This window comes from Rhipicephalus sanguineus, chromosome 1, assembly GCF_013339695.2.
Source record: "Rhipicephalus sanguineus isolate Rsan-2018 chromosome 1, BIME_Rsan_1.4, whole genome shotgun sequence".
In the NCBI taxonomy this organism is placed as follows: domain Eukaryota; kingdom Metazoa; phylum Arthropoda; class Arachnida; order Ixodida; family Ixodidae; genus Rhipicephalus; species Rhipicephalus sanguineus.
The window spans coordinates 92,571,730-92,597,757 of NC_051176.1; the positions used below are offsets into that span (position 1 = coordinate 92,571,730).

General features: G+C 46.7%; 1 protein-coding gene across 1 annotated transcript; it reads right to left on the reverse strand.

The window, feature by feature from the left end:
* LOC119394096 (spliceosome RNA helicase DDX39B) lies at positions 1–26,011 on the reverse strand. The gene is made up of 9 exons (XM_037661345.2): positions 25,940–26,011; positions 25,365–25,584; positions 25,129–25,256; positions 23,664–23,940; positions 11,813–11,931; positions 10,298–10,539; positions 535–679; positions 279–426; positions 1–205 (listed from the first exon to the last, which is right to left on the reverse strand). The coding sequence occupies exons 2-9, from the start codon at positions 25,555–25,557 to the stop codon at positions 192–194; spliced, it is 1,266 nt and encodes a 421-aa protein (XP_037517273.1). The 5' UTR covers positions 25,558–25,584; positions 25,940–26,011; the 3' UTR covers positions 1–191.
* Positions 26,012–26,028: the final 17 nt, after the last annotated feature.

Genomic DNA, 26,028 nt, shown 5'->3' on the forward strand with positions numbered 1-26,028 from the left:
TTTTCTTTCAAACTGTATTTTCACTGTGATGACTTTTCGTCAAACTGTACTTTCAGCGTTTATGAGTCTTGAAATAAAATGACAATGGACAGACACTTCTACACATACAACTTTAAAGGTGAAAACTTGTAGAAAAAAGCTTCAGATGTGATGATGACAACTTGTCAGTGGTTCCTTGAGACCAATGGAGCTCAGCGGCCTTCAACTGAAAATGGGAAATTTTCAATTAGCAACATGGCCACACACACGTTAGGGGGAAGGTGAAAACTGATACATACTGTAAGAGGAAATGTCGATTTCATCAGGCAGCTCGGAGATGTTGACGTCAAACCTGTCTTGCACTTCATTCAAGGTTTTTGCATCCTGCTCATCGGAGACAAATGTCACTGCCAACCCCTTGGTGCCAAAGCGTCCAGCTCGAGCAACCTGAAATAGAGTAAAAAGTTTTTGTTTTGCTGCTGGTCTCATTTGGCAGGCAGGGGCCGCAAGGCCCCAGGAGAGGTATGTGTGTGTGTTTGGGGGGTGGCGTCTTACTCTGTGGAGGTAGGTGTCAGAATCTTCAGGCATATCATAGTTGAAAACTATGTTGACTCTCTCAATGTCCATTCCCCGTCCAAACAAGTTTGTGGCCACAAGAATCCGCTTCTGGAAGTCTTTGAACTGCTGGTAGCGAGATAATCTGCACAAGAACATTTTTCAGCATATTAGTATCGATGCAACTGATTGCAATTGCATTTCAAATGCAAGTCAAATCATTTGTGCTGTTCAATACATAATCGATTAAACTCAGTATATGAATAGTTAAACATTCATTTCAAATGTAGTCTGATACACTGAACACCTCTGTGGAAATCTCTGGAACGGAAATGCTGCCTAAACGGAACAAATGCCTCTAGTATGATTGGTTTTGTACCAGAATTCTGCACCCCTTTTCATCTCACAGTCAATGCAACTCCTGTTAAACGGTACCCATTTTCCTGGTCCTCGAGGTTCCGTTTAACGAGTCTACTGTACTTCATTTGTTCAATGTATCATTCAAATGAATTCAATTACACAAAAACAATTTGACTAGAATTGTTTACTTCAGTGCAGTGAACAAATCAACATTGTACTTTTCTTCCATCACCATTGCTTATATGCATAATAGTTCATCATTACTAGTTTTAGATGTAACCATCACTGCCTTCCCTTTCAAAAAGGGGTAAGGGATAGGAAAACTGCTGCTGCACGTTTCACTGAAGGACCAGTATCTTTTCCATGTTGCAGGGCCTGGCACACTTTTCCAAGTAATCATTGAATGACCTCACCAGTGGTGTTGATTGCCTCAAAAATTTTGACAATATGTCAAGTACGAGCGGAGTTACAGGGATTTGTCGCATGCTTCAAGCATGCTCTTTCTCTCCTTTCGTCCCAGTGAGCATGCTGAAAGTACACGGGAGGGAGGGGGGGGAGGGAATGAATGACAAGAGGGCAAGAAGCTATGTTCGCAAGTAATTGCACAACGCTTGGCTCTCGTGTGGGAGCAAGCGTATGCGCATTGAACACCCACGATGCAGCGCGACCCCATAGACGTCATCAGGACGCTTCACTGTAATACACACGAGCATTAAGGCTTAGCGTTAAAATCTGCATACTGACATGTATCATTAAATTAAAAAATAATAAATATGAAAACCTTTTGGATGTCCGAATACTCAATGGCATGAAGATGTCATTTACAGCGTGCGGTGCCGGGGGGGCTGCGATAAAAATTATAAGGACACTGTCAGCGGGATTTTGCGGTTGGCACTGATCTGTACAGAGTCCAAACCGTCCGTTAACATCGCTTACGCATGGTCTGTTTCACGTGCGAGTAAAAGCGCGTTAGTGCTAGGGACGAACGCGGTTGAAGCAAACGACCCAGCCGTCGCCGTCGCGCGAAGGGCACATATACAGTAGAACACTGTAGGCACATGCGAATACCTCGCTCCGCGTGCGAGGCCTGTCGTCGCTTGCTTACCAGTTATTTCATCGGGCAAGGGACCATAAGGGGCGCCTTGAGACGGGGACGGTCGCGAGCGCTGGCGAACGCGCAGTAGTGACACAAAATTTTGAAGGCGAGATAACTTGTGGGATAGATTTGTGTGTACACAAACGCATCATCTACAAAATATTAACGGCTGATATAACCTATAACACATTTAGGATCAATTTTTAAATTGCGTGTAGCGCATCTGTACGCGAAACGTCCCACCTCACTTCACGACATCAAACAACAGCCATTTCCGGGAGATTTTCCAATGACCCGTACAACCGGAAGAAACGTTCAAAATCCGGGAGTCTCCCGGGTAATCCGAGAGACTTGGCAGGTATGCAGCAGTGAAATGCAGCTGGCTTGTTGCTGAGCACATAGCCAAGAATGTTATAATTAACACTAGGATTATTGGCGATAGGTTTTACTGGTAAATTTGTCAATGGCTGTCGCCATGTGTCTGGCCATCACAACAGTTGCGCCGAAGTTGATCATTGGCCAAAAATGCAAAAGATCTTACGCAGTAGTGTGGCACTAGCCACGCAGCAAGTTGAGGGGTGCAGTTAAGGGGGACTTAGGTCCTAAAAAAATCTTTTTTTTTTACTTTTTGGCTCAATCGTAACTAAACTTCACTATCTAAGGTAGTTTTTCATGCTGATTTCAAATTTTATTTGTCTCTTAATAGCTTGAGTGGTTCAGAAAATATTAAGTCCTGAATTTTAGTTAATTTCATACTTCATTACTACGATTGTAATTTCCAAAGTGGCGCTAGAGAAATGAAAATAGGATCAACCCCCAGTTCTGTCAAGACGAATAAAAAGATACAAACTTTGTCACTGTCACTAAACTATAACATAGGAAAAGCCCCCGTAAGGCTGAGTGCGGTGTGCAAAAACATAAAACTGAGAAAAACTCATTTGAAGCTTCCAGCAACTGTAACTTTTGCTAAAGTGAAGCTACAGCAATATTAATGACACAGTTTTGTAGCTCTATATTATAAGAGAATGGCCATGCTAAATGCATGACTACCCTCCCAAAATACTGGTCACAGCTTGTTCAAAAACTATGAAATGGTCATTGACCCAGCATGAGAAGCATTATTTACTACTTTGTGGTCGTTCCACTGCCTTGCAAGTGAAGGGAACACACAAAAATTGCAAAATAATGTTGATCTTGCATAGATGATACAGCTACAAGGTTAAGGTCTAAAACACACAATATTTATTTTCTGAAAAATTGTCACTATTTGCCATTATCATTACCTACAATTTACATTCGTACAAGCCTAATTCTCAGACTGAGAGGAGTTTGGGCACAGAAGCCCAACGCTGTGCTAAGACTGCACGCCAGAAACGTAATCCCTTGGAGGCGGCGACACATCCAGAAATAATCTTGCAAAAGCAGAAGTATCGCCAAAATACAGCGCCTCCTCCATTTTTCAGTGCATGGGCGAACGCTCTCCTCGGGCCGTCGAGAGCACGCTCCGCGACCGCTCCCCGCTGCTGCGTGGTGGCGCTATGCAAGTAGACTACGGGAAGCTGGCGCTCGGCGGCCACGCGTATCACGGAGCTCATGAATTTGAGCTTGCAACAGAGTTTAATTGCACTTGTGCTTCTTGCAGGCTTTCACAGGTACAGGGGGATGGAAAGAAACGCGAACATAGCGGTGCGGTGTTTTCGTCACGCTCTAACCGTGGTGGCAATAAAAAGATGCTAGATGGTCTTTTATTGTGTCATAGATGACGTCTTCTCATCAATCATCCAGGCTATAACCACTTGAAAAAAGATGCGAAACAGCAAAGAATGCAGATGCCGCATGTTCGAGTGTCTTTCCATCCCCGCTGTACGTATTCCGCAGGCAGACTGTCAGGCCGTGCTGCCGGTTCGATACTTGCACTAGAGTTTGAGAGTATTCGCGTTTTATTTTCTATTTCAGGCGATTGCAACCGCCCCAATGTCTTAGTATGTCATACTGTTGTGTTCCACTCTGCAAATGGAACCGAAAGAAATCACGATTGTCTTTTTTTATTTCTATTTATTGATAAAGAAAAAAAATCTCACAGGGTCCCTTATGCATTCATCTAAGACGAGTGAAAGGCAAAAGCCATCTTTTTCTTCTAGTCAATGTATTCATTCCCTGCCTCCCTCAGAGATGTTTCTGCGCCTAACATGGTTTTCTTACAGCCTCAAGGATCGCAGGCAGTGCAAGCTTTCTGCACATCAGCGGAGGCATACATTGCCTCCGTGATCGGCCCATTTTGACCAAGCGAAGATGTAATATGACGACATCACGTTATGTGATGTCATGATGACGTCACAAAATTTTATGATCTGTGACGTCATATGATGACCTCATGACGTAATTATTTTTTGCGTCACTCGTGCTGACGCCGCCGGCGGTCAATTTTCGCGTTTGAGGAGTCAAAGCTTTCGCCTTAATACACTGCTCGGCTGTCGTTCCATGAAATTCCAGCTGCCGCTGGTGTTCGGTAGAGGTGGCTTGCAGTAATTAGGCGGGATAATTGGTACCTTACTACATCTTCAATCTACACTAGAATATGCAGCAGTCGTTTACGACACGAAGATTTCATAGAATATAAAAAGCGGCGGTTTACGAAGGATGCAGTAGCGTCACTCTTTGCAGACTACCCTTCACATTTGCAGCCCAAGGTAACAACTGAACCAAGCATGGCAAGTATCCCTAAACGTGACCGGGTTGCGTCCGAACAGTCAACGAATGCATGCAGTACCAGTAGCAACGCTGCCTCGCGATCGCCGCCATGTGCATGCAGCACTAACATTAGGTCCCGAAGCTGAAGAATCAGAGCCCATGGACACTACATGCGCTACCAGGTGAAACAACCGACAATCATTATGTACATTGTCACAATAAATGAGTGCACAGGGCTGAGCAGGCTGCCCTATGCGACAAAAGCGTCCAGGTCAACAGCCATTAATTTATTTGGCCTCTATACTTTGCTCACTACCGAAATGGGCAAATTGAAGAGAAAAGAAAGATATTCAAGGAGCCATATACTGAGGCTACAACAATCTGTCGACAAATGCAAAGACGAGCTGAAGCAAGTGACAACAGGCCACACCATTTTTCACACCTGTCACATTGGCTCAAGTTGAGAGTCGCACTACGACTTTATACTTTGAACGACAGCGTCTGTTCACACACATCGGTCAGTGTTGCAGGAAGCGCGCGGCATATTTAGTAGGGGTGTGCGAATATTCGAAATTTCGAATATTTTTCGAATAGTGTTTCCTATTCGATTCGCACTGGAATTTTACTATTCGAACTTCCCAAAAACAAATACAGTCAACGCCCGATTGAAAGTGACCCCTTCGAATTTTCAATATGCTTCACCTCATTACACTCTCGTACTGCGGCACAGCTGCCTTTCAAGCTCCGTTACGGTCGAACTTTGCCAAGAGACAACGTCCGATTGGAAGAGGTCCCTAGATTTTCAATATGCTTCACCTCATCACTCCCCGGTATTGCCGCTAAGCTGCCTTTCAAGCTACGTTACGGTCGAACTTTGTCAAGACACAGTCAACGTCCGATTGAAAGTGGTTCCTAGATTTTCAATATGCTTCACCTGATCACACCCCGGTACTGCGACAAAGCTGCCTTTCAAGCTCTGCTACGGTCGCAAATGTATTAACTCAAGAAAACACTGGTTCCAACATGGAGATGAAAGATGTCGCAGAGGTGGGGGCTCAATTAATGCTGTTTTGGACCTTTGGGCAGGAAGTCCGAAAAATCGGAAGCCGAAGATTTTTAGCATCCAAGATTTCAGATGTGCTTATATATCGACGTCTACGAGGCAGATTTGGAACTCCGGACTTGAAGGGAGCACACCCTTGTCTGCCACATCAGTTGGGCTTCCACAGAAGTTGAAAGAGGAGGAGAGGCTGAGGAAATGGCATCTTTGCCTATCACATGTAAAGTGTTGCCGGCAACACTTTTGTTGCACCAAATCATGTACATAAATAGAATTCGGCCTCTACATTGCCTCATTCTTGATAAGACAACTATGAAACACCACCCCATCAGTGCTTCATCAACCTAGCGAAAAGAAACACTTTCATGTTGCTATCTCATAAGAATATGCTTAGGAATCCTCTCCAACCTTTTTTTCTGCAGTTTCACTTCGAAGTATTCGAAAAATATTCGAGAAATATTAGAAAAATATTCGACTCGATTCGCACTCACACTTCAATATTCGAATTCGCTTCGCACCCAAAATTTGGTTATTCGCACAGCTCCAATATTTACCTGTTTTTGTTTGTTTTTTCGTACCACAACGATTTAACTGGTTTAAGCCCGAACCACACGTACGCTGGCCGAGCGCGTGCTGTACGTTGGCTGTACGCGCTCGGGAGGCCGCGCATGCGCAGACGAAGCAAGCGCGGCAAAACGCGCGCGGTACGCGAGTGTTCGCGGCGACTGATATCGACCTTGAAGCGGCGCGCGTTCGGAAGCGCTTGGAGCCCTGCAAATACACAACTGTGGCATGGCTGTTGCCAGCACCGGCTTGACCAACGGATGATGATACACATCATGTGAAAAATTTTAGTTATTTACTTTTGCATCCATCTAACAATAAAAAAAGGTAACAGAAGGAAGTTTTGTAAGTATTCTGATGAACTATCAGTAATTTTGTACGAAACGATGTCTTGCACGTATGAGGAAGCACGCGCTTCGCGTGCGCCTTCGCGCGTAGTGTGTGTGTGTGGAAACCGCCATAACTCGCCGGACACGCCCGGGCTGCGCGCGCCCCGTGCGTGTTTGGGAGCGTACGTGCGGTTCGGGCTTTAAGCTCTGAAATGGCACTATCTGTTGCTTTCTCTCCGGTGGCAACGAACTTAATTCTCAAAAGCTTTACAAAGCGATTGGGTGATTACGTATATTCCTGGAAGTGTCTAGTGACATTTCATGCTATTTAGCGCATGAACTCCAGGCTTGTGTATAGTGTGCTACACCAGTAAACGGTAGCACGCATCGGGGAACTTTAAGCGCCCAAGCTTTCAGTATTAGCTCTTGGCAAATGCTGCTTTCAGAAATCGACTTTCAGAGAGGCAAAAACCAACTCTCAGTCAAGCGAACGTAACGGTGACAAAACAATTTTCCGCGCATCACTGGTATGCACTCTCTGGTATCGGGCTAGCAGACGACGCGCAAGCGTCTCAATCAAATAGCCGTGAAAGACACATGCCTTCGAAATGGGCTGGTTGCCCAGAACGACAAGTGCTTCATGATTCCAGTTTACAGGTTTTCATTTTACTTTAGACAACGCGAATACAGCCGAAAACTGAACCATATAGCAGCTTCGAATGCAACCACGGCATTCGTTTCAGAGAGCGACGACAGGTCTACTACGGTGGCGGCGCCCGGCGGCTAAAAGCCGCACTAACGCCGATGGTCGGTTCCCATTGCGCTCCGCTCCTTCGCCCAGGCACAAAAAAATACAGGAGGCGCTGCCAAAATATAATGCTTGAGAATACTGCCCCAAGTGCCAGATCTAACGCCCTCATTGGTCATAGCAGCACTACATTTATGAGAAGATACAGTCGATCCCGGGTATATCGAACTCGGATATATCGAATTATTGGCTATATCGAACAACTGAAAAATCCCCTTGAAAAACCTATGTAAAAGTATAGGGCACGTGTGCACGTATATCGAACACTCGTACGCCGACGGATTCGATATATCGAACGCTGCGCCGCGCCGGAGCCAGTGATAATGACCGCAATTCGGTCGCGTTCCAAAAAAGTTACGGACCCTCTTCATGCGCGCGCGTCGAAAATGTGACCGCATCCACACACTCAAGCATGCAATCGCCAAAAGCATAGCCTTCGAGATCCATTTCCGTCGGCGCCTCATGCAGCGGTGGCTACTTCAGATCTCGAAGGCCATGCCTTTGCGAACTGTACACCCCTGGCGTTATTTTTTTCGTCCTTTTTTTTTACCAATGTTGCGGCTGCCTGCTGCGAAAGCCCAAGTGCCATTGCCATCGCCGAGAGCATGTTTCGACAGCATGTGCTGCAGGTTGCTTTGTTGGTTGTGTGTAGCGTGCTGCGATAGTGTCCTCTCGCCGCTCCGACTTCCGACTTGTGCTTGCTTGCGCGCGACCAAGGTGTGCGCGGTATCTGTCGACCCTGATCGCCATGGACGCGAAGAAGCGGAAGAACTTGGATTTGGCGACCAAACCGACATCATTCGGCGCATGGAGGCTGGAGAAAAAAAGTCGTCGGTCGCAGAAGCATTCGGCATTCCTCGGAGCACGCTGAGCACGATTCTGCGGAACAAAGCCGATGTAAAGGCGAAGGCTGCCCAGTCGTGCCGTTCTCAGGCTTGTCGTGTGCGTGTTCCTGAGTACGACAATGTTGAGAAAGCGCTGTACGCCTGGTTTTTGGAGACTCGGGCGAAAAACATTCCGATTGACGACCCGATGCTGATGGAAAAAGCAAAGTGGTTTGCTGCGGCCTTGGGGGTTGACGGCTTCACTGGTGGCACCGGCTGGCAGCAGCGCTTCAAGACTCGCTACGGCATCGTTGGAAAGACCCTGTCCGGCGAAAGCGGCGCGACAAACAGCCAGGACACGGAGAAGTGGCTCTCCGAAGAGTGGCCGAACATTCGCGACAACTTTGCGCCGTCGGATATTTACAACGCCGACGAAACGGCGCTGTTCTGGCAGATGTTGCCTAACAAGACGTTGGACTTGAAAGGGACTTCGTGCCATGGGGGAAAGATGAGCAAAGTGCGCGTCTCGATTTTGCTCGCGGCGAACATGGATGGCTCCTGCAAGCTGCGGCCGTTCGTTATCGGCAAGAGCAAGTCGCCGCGCTGCTTCAAGAACGCGAAGAGCCTCCCAGTCCGATACGCGTTCAATAAGAAAGCGTGGATGACGCGGGACCTGTTTTCCGAATGGATTCGCGCATGGGATGCCGAATTGGAGAAATCAGATCGAAACATTTGCCTTGTGGTGGACAATTGTTCCGCGTACCACGTCGTGAGCCAGTTGAAAAGGATAACGGTCAAGTTCTTGCCTCCCAACACCACGGCAAGGTTGCAGCCTCTCGACCAAGGCATCATTAAAGCATTCAAGGTCAGATACAGGCGACGTCTGGTGCAACGGCTCCTGATAAACCTTCGGTTGGGGGTCGAACCGAAAATCGACCTCCTTGGAGCGATCCAGATGATGACTGGGGCATGGAATGACGTGAAAAAACCACAGTCGTAAACTGCTTTCGTAAAGCTGGATTTCTAGCGTCACCTGACGACTTCGAAAGCGACATCACAGCAGACGACGACATGGGGTGCCTCGAGAATGACTTTCGCCAACTCTCGGCGTTTCCGGGTGCCATCGCCGATGGGCCACTGCAAGCGATTTCGTCAGCGCTGATGACGACGTGCAAGCAGTTTCGGACCTCACCGATGCTGAAATCGTGGCCGACGTCGCTGGTGCCGATGAGGCGGACCTCAGCAGCGATGATGATGCTGACGACGCCTCGAAGAAACCCTGCGCCGCTGCAGAACTTGCGTCGGCATTCAGCCTCATTCGCCGCTGTTGTGGCGCAATGGAAGGCGCAGGACTTGGCTATCTGGAGGGCCTCAGCAATATTGAGGATGGCCTCATGAAATTCATGGCTGACAAAAAGAAGCAATCCAAGGTCACGGACTTTTTTCATGCCAAATAAAGTGCGGCTGTTTTCGTGTATTCTTTTGATATTCTGCGCAAGTCGGCAAGCTCCTGCTTGGCACAGACTCTGGAAACCGCTCCGAGACTCGCCGCGTTACAAGGTAACACTTAAATGGACATATTTTATATTTCGAATTATCGATATATCGAACTATTTCGCGATCCCCTTCGAGTTCGATATATCCGGGATCGACTGTATATGCAAGCTCAAGCGATAAGAGCCACATGACACTGCAAGTGACTGAATGCCAAGCGTGGAAAAGAATGCACCAGGCAACACTGGACAGCATTTTCAAGCATTAATCAAGCATTAGCACTGACAAAACTGAACACTTTACCATGGCTCTCACTTTTGAATTTTTCCGGTTTCCCCAATTCTTGTGTTTCTCAGCTCTTACACTTTTCTTACAGTTCTGTGCAATATGTATGGACTTTCTTAGTGCACACAAATGTGTGAATGTATGCAAGCCCAATTCTAACAATTGAACTCTGCACAAGCTTCCTATCTGATGTCACTGAAAGCTTCACTACCCCAAAAACAGAAATGACAGACTGCAAGGTGGAATACAAACCTTTCCTCCTGGGTCATGGCCCGGTGGATGGCAATGGCAGGAAAGTTTTGCTCTACCAACAGTTGGGCGAGAGCCATGCAACGCTGTACGGTTTTGACAAAGATGACCACCTGGTTGAACTCAAGGAGATCGAGGAGCTCAAACAGCTTGCGGTTCTTTTCGTTGTCCTTCAGTTTCACGTAGTACTGCTGCAGACCGTGTAGGGTCAGCTTGGCCTCATCATCCACGTACACCTCCATAGGCTGCATTGGAGAAAAGTGCACACCTTGAGTAAAAGCTCCAATCTTTGCACTAGGCTACCTCTCGTGCAAAAACAGATCCCATACAGCTCGAACCGAGGAGATAAGATTCCAAAATCTGCATGTCACAACATTAGGTACATCCTCCCTGATGAATGATATTCTGTAACTCTGCAAAAAGGCTTCGTTGATACTATTTGACATGCGTAACTCTACACGTAAGACTGGCTTGTTTCATCAAAACAGCCTTAGCAGCGCAATAAAAACCTGAAGCATAGCCTAGCAGCTATCTAGCTACACTATCACCTATGGCCAAGGTATTATAAATATAAGCCACATATATTAACTAACGAAAAGAAACGATGCGTGCAATATTTTACAGTCCATCCGAAAGCAAACCAGCACCGAAAAAAAAAGGAAATAAAAAGCTCAATATAAAAAGCTGCCCGTTCTCAATAGCTTAGCGCCCTCCTGGGGTACCATCCACCCAGAACACGAGTCCTCCGGTGAAGTCCGGGAGTGGGCAGCCACGCCACAGCCAGCCACCAGCGCAGCTCCAGAGCACGGAGATGGCAGCAGCCAGGAGGCCTCAGACACACAAGCTCTTCGCCGCCGCGATGCCACGATGTCTTCAGTGATCAAATGTCCCGACGCACGACACACCGCAGGGCACACACGCGGCAGCCGCCCAAAAGTCCACATGTGCACGACGACGCCATGCCAGCTAAGACCTCGCACTAATTTCGCACACTTCTTGCTTGGACAAATTTGTGTTGAATGAACCGAAAGATATTAGGGGGGCGTGGGACCTACCCTATGACGAAGCTCCAAGGACGGACACTAGCTATCCTCAGCAGCAGCAGCACCCGTGGAAGACAGGCAGCGCTTGCAGAGTTGAACGGCAACAGGGGGGCACGGGGACATGATGGCTCCATTATGATGACGCATGCGACCTGGCTCGAGCGATGAATGCAATGCTTGCCACCTCTTCAATCACATTTGCGTAACCTCGTAACCCGGCTTTGATTTGTTTCCCAACGATGGTGGATTCTAGCACGATGGTTTGCAGGACTTGAGAATTCCCTCAGTATTACTCTAATCCTGAACACGCCTAACCTTGCTAACCACCGCAACCTAAGACTTTCTTCCCTTTTAGATCTAACAACTGTGCAAGACGATGACAGCCCACTTTGCAGGACGACCACCTTGCAGCTGAAGACACAGCAGTGTGTCGGTAGAAGGATGGGGAGGAATGGTGTGTGGAGGGGGTAATTACGTCTTGCATAAACTTGAGGCACACAGGCCTGATATCCTTGCTCAGCGTTGCGCTGAACATCATGACCTGCTTCTCGTGAGGAGTGGTGCGAAAGATCTCCTGGACGTCCCGACGCATGTCTGAAATGGAGAGAAGCAGGGCATTAGCACAAATGCATTAGACAGTACACAGCTACTATACAAACCACAGTCTGTTTTTGCTCAGAGCTTCTGTGCACAACAGCCCTGTACAGTGGTGATGGAAAGAAACGTGAACACGTGGATTCTACATTCTCTGCTGTTTCACATTTCAAACGGTTGTAGCCTGGATGGTGATAAAAAGCCACTAGAGTGATCCATGATACAATCGAGAACCATCTAGCATCTTCTTATCGCCACCAAGGTCAGAGCGTGATGAAAACGGCATGCCACGTTGTAGAGTTTCTTTCCATCCCCCTTACATGGCCAAACATTACAGATAACATTAGCCTGTGCACAACTGCCAGTTGACTCACTGGTTTAGTGCAAAAAATGGCTGACAAATACAAGGGCAGACAGATAAGCACTTGGTCACTCTGCCCTCATCCTTGATGCTCATTATTTGCACCATAACCATCAAGTACAATTGAGTGCAAACTAGCTCAAACCACCACCCATGCCAGTTACCATGAGAAAACGCCTACTGAAAAGCTAGTGACCTCAGAAATGTCCAAGGCCCCTTAAGGGAGGACGCGGCCCTTGAAAACCGAAATATTGCGGAAAAGTCGATTTTTTAAAAACCACATTTTTGGGTTGTATGTCTCATAAACTACCTATTCTGTAATTATCAGCATCTAATTCAACCGCAAAGTGAAAAAAAAAAAAAAAAGAAGCTATTTTCGAGGCCGCCGCGACGTCCAAAATGCGCAAATCCCGAAATCAAACCAAAGTTCATGTGCGCGCCATTCCCAGACCATGCGGTCGTCCCGCGCCATCTTGGTGTTGTTTTGACCGTGAAGTCTTTCTCTCTCGTTTGCCGCCTTGGAAAATGGCGTCGGCGGCACGGTTGAGACACAATTGGCGTTCTCCCGCGATGCGATGCAGAGCGCTCATTGACTAGAGCAGCGCATTCACATCTCGCGGGAGAAAGCACGCCCGCCACTGGCTGCTGCACAGCAGCGGGGGCGGTCGCTCCCGTCGATGGCACGTCCAGCGCGCTCGCCTTGTTGTTGCTCTCTGCTCCATACGCCTCGACAGACGTCTGCTTACGAGCCGCTCTTTACTTGCGCGATCTTTTCGATTATTTTCGCATCTTTTTTTTCTTTGCCCTTCTTTTTCTTGCTCTTCGTCTTTGTTGTTGCGGGCGATGCTGGCAATGAAGCTGAAAACAGTGCGGAGGTCCGGTACACGAAGGCGCACTATGCAGCTTGTACAAGCATCGAAATTCCGCTATTCTGCTGCGGGTGCCGACTGCGTAGATGCTTGCAGCAGCGGAACTGTGCTGTAGGCTGTCGCCAGTCGAGAATCCGACACATCGAGTGTGGCTGGAGCCGAAAATACACAGTGTTTCAGAGATCGCGGGACTCAGCACGTGCTCCGTATCGGTGCCATCGAGCGTGACACCGAGTGTTTCTGAGATTGCTGGACCCAGCACTTCGTCGGAATTGGTGCCATCGAGCCTGACACTAAGTGTTTCTGAAATCGCTGGACCCAGCACCTCGTCTGAATCGGTGTCATCGAGTGCGAGTAGACCGTCGCTTCATCTGCAGACGCATTTCCTAACGAAGGAAGAAATCGATGCGAATGCGAAACGTCGTGACGCGGCTCGCACTCAACTCGAGACACAAAATGAATCAGTCATTCCACTCTATTTTGTGGTCCCTGATGCCGAAAGAACAGCACTACATGAAGCGGTGCTGCGTTACCATGCCGGCTGCTGCGAAGCAACCCAAGTGATATCGGACTCCATTGGACTTCAACCAGGTCACCTGGCCATCCAGCGAGCTCATGAAAAAAATGCTTTACGCCTAAAAAAAAATCTAAATGACACCAAGAGAAGATGTAGGAGAGGCAAAAGAAAAGAGTGCACAAGGACACTTCTAGCTACTCTGCTGGAACTTTCTGAACAAAACATATGTGTTGAACTTTCTAGGCCGGTTTTCTCAGAATGGATTTTTTCGCTAGTTGAGGTGCTGAGGAAAGCAAAAACTCAGACCGCTCATCAGATTTGTGTGCCGTTTTTTTTTATTTTGTTCCTGAATGACTTTGCAAGGGCGTAACAAGCTCCTTTTTTTTTGAAAATTGGTGCCGTTAATTTATAATAAACAATTACTGATGAATCTAGTCATTACTGGCTACATCACATTCAAAGCTGCGTCAAAATTTTTAGGAGGGAAAATTAAAAAATTGCTTTGTAGCGCCCTGGGATATCTATCAAGGAATGACCACAATAAATTTCAGCTTTCTACTATGTCCTGGGATTTCTCAAGAGACTTCCTCAGGCACCTATGCGAACCACCCAGTTAAACCTTAATAACTCGAACTAAGAAACACAGCTTCGTGAAACTTAGCAGTTCTGCTAGTTTCAGTGTAGTGAAGAAGCCCTGAAAGTTTCATCTAGATATCTTAAAAAATAAAGTTCGGTCTTCAGGGTAGCCTCCCCCCTTAAACAGCATTGCAAACAAAATGGACCACACAGTGTCACTGTGGCCTCTCTACTATACAAGATCTCCTACTAGAGTTATGCACTCCTGCTCCCTTTTCTACACCACATTTCTGCACATGCAACGTTGCGAGATAGAAATTAAAAAAAAGAACAGCCCCACACTCTTAATATAGGGAAAAAAAAAGTCAATTAGCGTTAGAGGACAGAGAAAAGGAAGCCTGTGATTGATATTGCAGTACCTAAAGAGCAGCTCACTCTGAAATGACCACATGCAGTTTCATCTCGCAAGGGTGGAAGCGGGCTTGAGTGTTTTGGAGCAGCTCAGGGAGCAGGAATAATGCTGTTTTGGAGCAGCTTTCGAGCACCAAAATGTGTTTTGGAGCAATGCAAGTTAGTTTTGGAGCAGAATTCTATGATCAAATATCATTGTTCTTTTTTATTTCTGGTAAACACAGGAAATTCCAACGATTTTAGAAAACATTTAATACTGATGAACCAACCACACTTAACACAAATTATATATATATATATATATATATATATATATATATATACACACACACACGCGCGCGCGCGTACGTGTTATCAAAACATCACAGCTTGTAATAGAGCAATGACTCAGGAAAATGAGATAAGCAATGTTCTGAATAGCTACACTTGACTAGACTGACAAATGAAAAACATTAAAGGTAATGAACGTTTTTCATCAGCGGTGTTTTCGCACCGCGTTTGCCGGGTTGCTACATTTTCGTCAAAAGCCTACGCCGGCTTCAAAAAGTTCCTTCAAAATGCGCGGAGGTCAGCGCCGTCTGGAGGCATTGGGAGACACCAAAGAAGCACGCGTCTGCACCCTAAACTCTGTCGGACGAGCGGGCGATGTGCCGCGTGAGGCGTTTTCTTTTCTACTTTGAGTAGGAAGACGCGGCGGCGCGATTTTGAGATGGCGTTCGTCAAAAGGACGCGTGCGACCCTCCGACCACGCGTCAGTCGCGCATGAAATCAAGCCATTCAGGACGCAACAGCGCGATTTCGCGAAGGCGTTCGTCAAAAAACATGCGCGTCCCTCCAAACGCGCGTAAATCGCGCCATGCGGTTCGACCTTTTCCCTTCAAGTTCCCTTCCAAGATTTGTCAATTATTGGTGTCGCTTATATGCACGCAAATATGGTACTTGAGATGCGATGATACTAGATGTCGCAATCCCACAATTTGTATCCCGTGGTTCTGTTTTCGTACTGCATACCTCACATTTGTCTTTTCAGTAATAAACGTTCCAAGTGTATCTTGTTCTTTTCTGTATATTTCTTCACTCGCCACCTCATGAGCCAAACCACACGCAGCAACGGCGGCGAGCGGCATGTCATGTAGTGCTGCGGATGGTACGAGCTACAGCGTACTCGACCACGAGCCGAGCGCAGGTTCTGAGGAGCCAAAATCGAACAACGCGACCGATCCAATAGCGATACTAAGCTCGTCGCTGCACGAGCGCGTTTACATGCTGCATTTATAACGTCTAAGGGCTTGTGTGCAATGTAACAAATTCTGCACATGGAGACGGCACGCTTTCACTAAAAAAAAAATAGTTTCGGAAATGGTCCAACCGACTTACACAGACCGAGGCCCTGTGAGTGGTTTCGCGGTTGGTAGTGGCTTCACTGACCGCAAACAGATAAAACAATTTTTTCTTTCTCATGAAGACTTATGACACAAAATCCATATTACACACTCAGCTATACAGCTGTTTCCTTAATGCAAAGTTTCTAAATAATGGTCGCGCGTTTATGTCCGCAGCAGCTGCTCGCACTATCCTCATGGCTTTACATCAAATTAAGTATTCGCAGTAAACTGGAACCTTTTCGACAATTACTGAAGCAGTCATGCAGTTACTTTTGTTCATCTTCGCAATCCCAGGCCATGATAACAGCAACCGCCTCATGCGCGCAGCGCGCCAGAAAACTCCATTGCCGCCGGCGTCACAATCGAAATATGGCCGCACAACTCACTTTCTTGTAGCTAGCTCCTGTACAGGCTCGCTAGCTTTTTTGTGCCTTCGACAACGTCACGAGAGCACGCCAAGTGATGTGATGATGATATAAGCTCGCATAGGCGTGCCATGACACGGATGACAGCGGCACATAAAGGCACCAAACGTAGCCTCAGTGATCGGTTCCGGAAGCGCACTGGAGCCCATCGTGGAGGCCGTGCACCAAAGACCGCTTGGGAGCAGTTTCGGTGCAATAATACTGTTTTGGAGCAGGATGGCGCAGCAGAAGCGGATTGGACGCAGCGTGGCTGCAAATGGCACGCGCTTCCATCCCTGATCTCATGATAAACGGGTGGATGACTGCGAACAAGGCTCGCAAAAAGTTCTAGTGCCTCTGAATAGATGCACCTTTCTTCTGGCATCGCTAGGTCAGCATATGGGAACAACTGTGGGCAGCTTTCTGCAAAAAATACAAAGCTCTCATTCGACCTTTAATTGCATGACGAAAGAGCCTGTTGACCTTTCCTTTTACCAGTGCTGTAAGCTTCTCGACATTCTTGGAGGAACTCTTGCCAACTTGTAAACTAATCTTTGTGGTGCTATCACCCATGCAGTCTTAGAGAGGGAAATGTTACTTGATGACAGTCATTAACGGTAGCCACCCATCCAAAATGGTTTAAAAACGAGCCTTCTAAGGCATCGCTGTGGAGCAATTTAGGCAATCGAGGCATGACAATGCATGGCCCTGAAGCAGTTGCAATCTCCTCGAATTTGCCAGTGTTGACATTACTCTTACAGCATTTGCCAGGGGACTGCGTAGCAGGCCTTCGAGGTGACAACGGCTTCCAATAGATTTTCTGCCACACCTGAAATATTGTCATCAGTAGCTCCCGACTCGAGACTGGTGAGCATAGGAAGTTTGCTCACCACCCTCCTCCACTAGTCTGCCACAGGAAGAAACATCAGAAGTGAGAAATGCTTGCTGCTGAGAGGAAACTGACTGCAGAAATGTTACTGGCAAAACCAGTGTACGGCATGGAGTACCTTCCTGCTTTAGCTTGCACTCTCTAAAAAGCCCTGTTTCTTAGAATGGATAAGTCAAATAGAAAGGTTCCCTATAAGAAACTCTACTGCGTCCAATATAGGGCTGTGACATGCTACAGAATGGAAGAAGAGAAAGAGACAAACAAGTTCAAAAAAATTGAGGAGCCACTCCACTCTGTGAAGGTGAATGACTAGTGAAGCTGTTTAGCACACGGCACAGAGGCATACAGTCGAGCCCAACTATATCGAACCCGTTTATATCAAATTATCCCGTGTATCGAACAATTTCTAAACACGGTAAATTTACATTGAGAATATATAGCAAAAGTTACTGTTACATCGAACGAAAATAGCAACGACAACCGATATATCAAACTCCATGTGCCTCAAAAGTGCCCCAGCAAGTTGGCTTTCCCTCGCGGTGGCGGGGAAGACTGCCGGCGCCACCCTAGAAAAAGTGGTTTAGACCCGGTTGTGCACGGGCAAACACCCCCCTGCAAGAAATGATCCTGGCCCGCTCGCAGCGCTTACAGCCAATCAGAGGCCGTCGTGCTTTCTCCGAGGTACAGAGGCGGTAGAAGTGAGCGCCATTTTTTCTTTCTTTATGCTTGTGTGCCTGCTGCTGCCTGTTTTCCTCGAGTCCACATTCAGCGTGGTCCGTGCTGGTGGTGTTGCCTGTTGGGGCTCTGTGAACCTTCGTGTCGGCAGGGAGCTTCAGATCGACTTGCTCGGAGCTCTTTCTATGTTGAGTAGATCGTGGGCAGATGTCACGAAGGAGACGATCCAGAACTGCTTTAGGCGTGCCGGCTTCCGCATGCCTGGTGATGACACCCCAAATTCCGATGACAGCACTGAAAACACCGCAGGTGTTTCCGCCGAAGTTTGGAGCGAGCTGGCAGAGTTCCCGGGAGCTATCGACAGATCGACATTCGACGAGTTCGTCAGTGCGGACGATGATGTCGCCATCATGGGTGAGCTACAAGATGAGGACTACGTTGCAGACGCCGTGCCAACCACGAGCCAAAGCGACAACAATAAGGAAATTGACGATGGCCCATTGCCTACATCCTCCTAAGTGATTAGTGCACTTGCGTTGGTCCGGCGCTATTGCGTGAATGTGGAAGGTTGCAGCCTCAGCTGCTCCGACTCGTTGGACAACGTGGAGGCGTGTGTGCTGTCGCAGGCAGCGAAGTCGTTGACACAGAAGAAAATCCAGGACTATTTTGTTCCAAAGTAGGGCACGCAAGTAAGCCACCATATTAATAAAGTACTTTTCTTATTGTTATGTGCCTTTGTGTCAAAATCCTATAGCGGGCCTATATCGAATTATGCCATATATCGAACTAATAAACGTTTCTTGGCGAGTTCGATATACCCTGGTTCGACTGTACTTGCCAACTTGGCGGCCTCGAAATACGGGAGATTCGTAAAGGGAGGGAGAGCAACAGAAGAAAGCTGGTTTACGTACTAATTTACTCCTTCTCAGAGCTGCAGCGACATTATAAACAAATGATTGCCAGTAAAGTTTGCAAACTGAGATCTTAAGGGACAAAATCTGCTGTGCCCCGTGTCGGCTAGTAGCCTCTCGCCAATCTTAAGCGCTTTTCTACATTACAACAATGTACTGCGGTGAAAGCTCGTGTCGGCTAGTAGTCCCTTGCCAATCTTAATGCGCTTTTCCACATTACACGAATGTACTGCAGCAAAAGCTCCATCAGTGTTCCCGCATGCCATAAAATTTTAGAACCAATGTCTTATTTTAACAGTGATGCTGGCCCTGCTTTTCGGGAGATTTACGGCCATGGCCGTAAAAACAGGAGGGGTGCTCAAAATTCAGGAGTCTCCCGGGCTAATTGGGAGAGTTGGCAGGTATGCAGAGGTGACAGACTTTTCAAGAAATGTACAAACTTGTTGTCTGGATTGACACTTGGAGCATCAGCATGGCATGTTCTTCCTAGAGTTAGCTTTTCGAACAGACCCTTAAATGGCAGATTGTGCAAGCACCAATGCTAGTGTGACAAAAAAATTTTCAAAAGTTGGAACTTTCCCTATGTGTACGATTCTTCATGTTGACCTTACATCTTGTCCTGCGGAGAGCTTTCACATTACTACCACGAAAAGTCAACGAAGTATTCATAGAAAGTCTTCTCTTTTTACATTTGTTTTGCACTGCAGATACAAAACATACATATGGTTCATATATAATTTTCTGCAAGCATGGGTGTGTAGCCCAGTGGTTACGACACTCGCCCTCAGAGCTTTCCCTTTGAAGCAAACCTGCTTTCTTTAGCTCTTCAACCCCTGAAGTGCAAGAACATAATACTACTGTATTTACTATTGCCAGTGCCAGGTGCGCAGTCCCACAATGGAGAATAATCTTGAAGAAAATGCCAGTGAGTGCCATGCACACACCTATGCTCCATTACACTAAAGGCAAATAAAAATTTGAGTGAAAGATCAATGTTTGAGAACACCTAAAAGGTTAATATTATGAATAGCAGTGCTCTGGTAATCGAGAAATTTATGGCGAACTCCACTGATAGAGTTGGAACAAGTTTTCTTGCTCCGCGGCAGAGAACCTGCGTTCCACTAGTTGATTCGGAGCAAGTTCGCGTTTTCCACAGGCAGATTAGGAGCAACCCACTCTTCGACAGAGCAATCCACGTTGCTCCGTCTTGCAGAGGTGGATTTCGCTGAAACCCTGGCAATGCGCTGCTGTCATTTCCGGTACTGACGGGCAACTCTGTTGTCTTCAGAGTATTTAGAGGCGGTGTCTCATCACCCTGTACACATGTTTACATTTTTACAATGGCGTCTTGACTCTGATGGACGAGCTGCTGGTTTGCTTCTTGCTCCGAGTGATAGCGAGAGCAACAGCGATGACGAACCAGATGTGCTCTACGAAATGTTTAAAGAAACGTTCCCCAACCTGCTGTGCGCATGCCCGAAGATCGCTGGCTACGTCGAAGAGATTTCCATGAGCTCGTCCACACTTGCCAGCACAACACAAGAAAACGGCACGCTTGCTTTACACCACTGCATGGTCGAAATATGCGCTTTGCTGCAGCGACCCGTGGGAACACAGAGAGCAGAAGCAGAAATAGTTTTCAGTCTGTTTACGTGACTCATGCATAAACAACTTCCGGAGCGACCTCACGCGGATCATTCACGTGTTCCGCTGGCAGATTTCGCTTGGTGCAATCCGAGTGCTCGCTCCAGGATTTGAACGGCCGCTCCAGATCTCCCAATGGAATTTGTCATAAGGTAAATGTAGGACATTAGATACGTCACCAGTGGGACGTTTTGGAAAGAGCCCGATGACGTCAAGTCCCGAGTGCAAATTATCACTAGTATTCAACTACTTATAATAAAAAAAGAACATTCCGAGCATTGAAAGATATAATAAAATGCTGCTTGTGCGTTCAATTCATAGAAAAAAAAAAAGAAAAAACTGGACGTTACAGTGGAGAACGGCACGGGTTGTGCAAAAGTTCCGTTCTTGCAGGGCTGCACTCCAATCGCGCGGTTGGGTCTCAGCGGTAGTTATCGCATGCTGCTGTGTGTGCACTGCACACTCATGAAAATCACTAACGGAAAGTTCGACAAAATGCAGTGTTCATGTGATGTTATGTAATGTGCCCTTCAGAGCAGAAACCACAGCGTTGGCTGCCACAGAAAAGGCAGGTAACGTTGGGCAAGGCAAATGCTACGTCAGCAGGGCTTTTCAGGAGTGTGATTTGAAGTGCGCTAATGCTGTGCGGACCACTAAAACGTGATTTTCATTCAAAATAAGCATTTCCTTCGCCCAAAACAAGCACTACAAGGTTTCTGGAATGCTATTTCAACAATCAACACCAACTTAACATTTGCCTTTAGTGTCCCTTCAAGAAAAACAGCTCCACCCACAGCCATCTTCCCTCGCACAGCGAATTTGTATAGATGCTCATCGAATAGCGCTTACTCCTTTTAGAGCAGCAAGCACTTCTTTATCATTTCAGATAGTTGACTTTCCCATACAGAAACATGTTTTTGTCACTGGTTTCAGGTAGGGAGTTTAAATGCCCTGGCAAATTTCGAGATTCTGACATCATTGCATTGAACATTGTTTGGCTGAGCAGTGATGACAAACCCTTAACTCCTAATATGCATAGTATTTACCTTACGCAGAGGAAAAACAGTCTGAGCAGAAACCAGCTCGCACGACTGTTTCACAGTGAAGGGCAGGCGCGCCTCAGTTTGGGGGCGGAGCTTAATTTTTTTTTTCTTAGGTTGTAACCAAATATAGGTCTGTGATGGTTATTTCCTCATGGAGCCAACAAACAAAGAACCAGACCTGGCATAGTGCAAAGTGCTCCGAAGCGAAGTCAATTTCGGTTGATATGAATATTTTCACTCCCCTTGAGATTCGTATCACTGAGATTCTACTGTACTATGTTTTCATGTGCATGCATATGAAGGCATCCTCACTGTAACAAGTGTTAATGTTTTAAGGCAACCAAAAATTAACAGTAATGGAACACACATCCTTGAGTGCAGTTTGTGTGTAAGATGCAACATGTTTCGAAGAGAAATGTTGCATGCATAACCATTGCTGAACCTTGAAGCCATTTAGTTGGAATTTTCACCTCCAAAAACAAGCGTGCTGCAGCCGAAGCATCAACATGCGATCCAATATCTTGAGATGCACAACCATGCCAGCCTGCTCTGCCGCACCATCCTCCGCCTTGACAGTGCAAAGAAATGCACAACATTCTGGTGGCCATGCATATGTTGGCCAAAGCATGAGAAGTGCTTAAGCCAATGACAAGCATTTAAGTTCCTGCACTTTTGAAGAGCATCTTGCTGATGGCCCAGACACCAAAACAGATTCAACAAATGGAGAGGCCCTAATGTGCAATCTGCAAAGTGGTCGGCTGAACGTTCCTGCCACATTCGACATCCAAGGACTTCACAAGTGTGAATGACAACGTTGTACTGTGCAGATATCACAGACAAAATTTTACGCTCAGTTGTGCTGCAGTCAAAAAGTTGCTCGAACAATGATGCCTACTGCAAGGAACCTTGAACAGCAGGGATCGCTAACGCAGCTACACTCTTGTCAATTGCAAACGGAGATGCCACACTTTCACAAATCCAAACAAATGTTATCGTTTCCAAGCTGATTATGAGGCAGGGCATCATTAGGTTTTTTTAAGCAGCTCTAGACCTACAAAAATTTCATTTTCTAGGCAGAATGAACTTTCCAGACCAGTTGTCCTCAGGTCTGGAAAATCTGCCAGTGGCTGTATCTGAATGAGCTTACAGCAGTAAGCTGTCACTTGCCTTTCAGATAAATTCAACTTGATTGTCTCATGCAACTAAAAGGCTGTACTAGCCCTGCATATGTCACTTGGTCACCAGCAGTTTCAATTTCTTCCCTTCAGAGCCACAGGTGGTTCAGAGCCACGTGTGGGCAAGGTGGTTTGCACCTTGACCACACGAAATTTTGTGAACACAGCTAGCAGTGTGTCATACCAGTTATTTAATATTTCCTGCAAGAAGCAGAGCCTACATCACCTGTAATGCAATCATTAACAAACCTTGAATTATGCAAGTCCCTCCAAAACATTCACTATGGAATATTACAACCATTTTTGATCATCAAAACAAGGCAAAGTCCCTGCTATACCTGTAAACAAAGTGGTTGCACTGGGGCAGCAAGAAAAAAAAAAAAAAAAAGCACAACTGTATGACACCTTTCGGAATGCATGCCCACTGCCATAATACTGAGCCTTTCTGCACATTAGCTTTTTTCCATACTGCACATCGCATACACTTGCAGGGCAGCACAAAATGCATAACCCGAGTAGAAAAAATGTAAACAAAAGAGCTATGCTTTTCAAACAATCCCTAGTAAGCAAGCATCATCAAACGGTTTGAATGTTCAAGTTAACTGGTGGCACACAAAGAACCTAGCTTCAGTCGTACTTTTGTTATCAAGCAGGCTATCATGCAAAATCAACACTAGGAAAGTGGGCCGAGTGACCGACCAACAATGCAGAGGCCATCCATTGCCAATCGCTCGTCAGCCCACAGTTCGCCATATACACAGACATGGCTTCTCACTTTGGTGCACCAGTAAAAAATGTGAGGGGTGTGAGGTGTACCACCTATTTTCCCAGAATGCTATCCACATAATGGACAAAAACGAACAAAAACGCACCGAGTTGCTCGAGCATCTTGTCACACTCGTCCAGAACAAAGTGCTTGATGTGCTTCAGCTGCAGTTTACGGGAACGAACAAGGGCCAGGACTCTGCCAGGTGTGCCCACCACGACGTGGGGGCAGCTGCTCTTGAGCACCTTCTCATCGTTGGTAATGTTCATGCCGCCAAAGAACACGCCCACACGCACTGACGGCAGGTACTTGGAGAAACGCTCATACTCCTTGGAGATCTGGAAGGCCAGCTCTCGGGTATGGCACATCACCAGCACAGACACCTGCACGATCCACACCAAGTCACATGAACGAAGAGTACCAGCCCCTTGCCATGAATGGAGTTTGGGAATTCGGGCAGCTTTTCATGCTTACAAGTACAGGGCTCATGGACTGAAATGCAACAGTTCAGGACTAAGTAATGCACGTACTTTCATTTCCACTGTCTTCAATTCGTGCCATATCGATGTAAGTTCAGCTGGACATCTGAGACAACATTACCTTTAGCAGCCATATTCGTAGAGACATGATGCAGTTATCTCGAGCAATTGCACGTACTAATCGTTATAGTATACTATGAGTTTTGACATCTCATTTCAATCCGCGAGCACTGTACACAGACACACACGCTCCAGTCGTTAAATGAACACTGATGGAGAGCGCCAAGCTGGATTTGTTACAAATTTCTGAGATACAGTCGCACAATGACAACGCCAGCATGCTTCATTGCATACACACATCTCATAAACACAACGAATTACTGAGGCCCATCAAGTCAAGTGCCTGTCAGTGTCCATACTACCAGACAGGTCAGTGAACTGTGAGCAGCTGCTCACTGAGCCTTTATAAAAGATAAACACAGAACGCCAAGTTCCCACTCATCATGGCTCGCATTTTTTAAAATGAAAAGCCAACTGTAGAAACAGCTTAAATGCAGATAAACTCTTCAATCAAATGTTACGCCAATGTATATGAACTTTTCTTCCCATTTTATTCACTGTAATCGGAATGTGTCATTCAACTAGATGGAAAACTGCCTTTACAGCATCTTCGTGTGTTCTTTACTCATCCAGTGTTTTGAAGCAGCGCTATTTTCAAGATGGATTCATAACGCGCTCTCATTGAAACCCTTTCCAGTGAATTTCCAATGAATTTACTTACTGCTTGCTCTTTAGTCTTAGGGAACCACATACAAGAGATACTTATGCAGCAAGAAACGTGACTAGTACACCCTGATACTATCCCGCAAGGCTGCAACGTCAGAAAAAGCAACGAATCATCGCGCGCAAAGAAATTGCAAACGTACAGATATCGCATACGAACATGCCGTACTAGAACGTGTTCTAACATGTCCCCTCGCACACTTATACACGTGCGCAACCTTTGTTTCTTCGCAAGATTTGACAAGTGAAAATGACAACAGAGTCCGCGCTCCCGCAGTCCATCCAACGTGCAGGACTAATTTTCCGTACCTGGCCTTCGACAGGGTCAAGCTGTTGTAGGGTAGCCAGGACGAACACGGCGGTTTTTCCCATGCCAGACTTGGCCTGACACAGGATGTCCATGCCGAGGATTGCCTGGGGTATGCACTCATGTTGCACTGCAAAAACGAAGTCAATACCGTCAACACAACGCAACTTACACATGATCTCGACAACATCTCGCAAGAAATTACTATTGAAATACAAGTGCGAAAGCGCGCAGTCACCTTCGGATGGATGTTCGAAGCCGCAGTCTACGATGGCGCGCAAGAGTTCGGGCTTGAGAAGGAAATCCCTGAACCCCGAGCTGTGAATGGACACATAGCCTCCAGTAGGTTTCTTTACTTCGGGGATGGCTTCCCCCACGGTCTGCTCTTGGTCTTCTTCGTCCTCGTAGTCCAACAAGTCGTTGTCAGCCATGGTGTTCCTTTGTGCGTACGGTTCTTCCTGCGTAAGCCGTCAACAACAAAAGTTTCGCAACGCCTAAGTAGAGTAGAGCGCCAAACAGAGAGGCTAGATTTTCCTCTGTCTTTCTACATAGTCCCTCTCTTCCAGCAGTAAGAGCTATAACAAGTTGTTACGGCCGCTGAGCAGCGGCGCATGCATTTTTTTTCCCCCTTCTTCGGGCAACCCGCCGAATCGAAGCTTGTATACAGTAGTTTACCGGTGTCGCTAGAGCGATAACAAAACTCGTCTTCTGAAAATAAGCGTCTTAATAAAGCTACATGAGCTGTACGTATGTACTTTAAATGCAATCACTACTAATTAACCTAAAAAGTAAGAGGATTCATGCGATACTCACAACACAGCGAGCTTGATAAAAACTACCGCAAAATGGCGCGATCAATTTTCGACATGCAGCGGTGGAAGGTGGGATAGAGCGGGATCGCA

Bases quoted from the DNA above. Each gene is read 5' to 3' on its own strand.
- LOC119394096 (XM_037661345.2), bottom strand. From the start codon at position 25,557: ATGGCTGACAACGACTTGTTGGACTACGAGGACGAAGAAGACCAAGAG. The intron at 23,941-25,128 runs GTACGGAAAATT...TGGATCGTGCAG, and splicing joins TTGACCCTGTCGAAGGCCAG to GTGTCTGTGCTGGTGATGTG. The intron at 427-534 runs GTAAGACGCCAC...ACTCTATTTCAG, and splicing joins CTGACACCTACCTCCACAGA to GTTGCTCGAGCTGGACGCTT.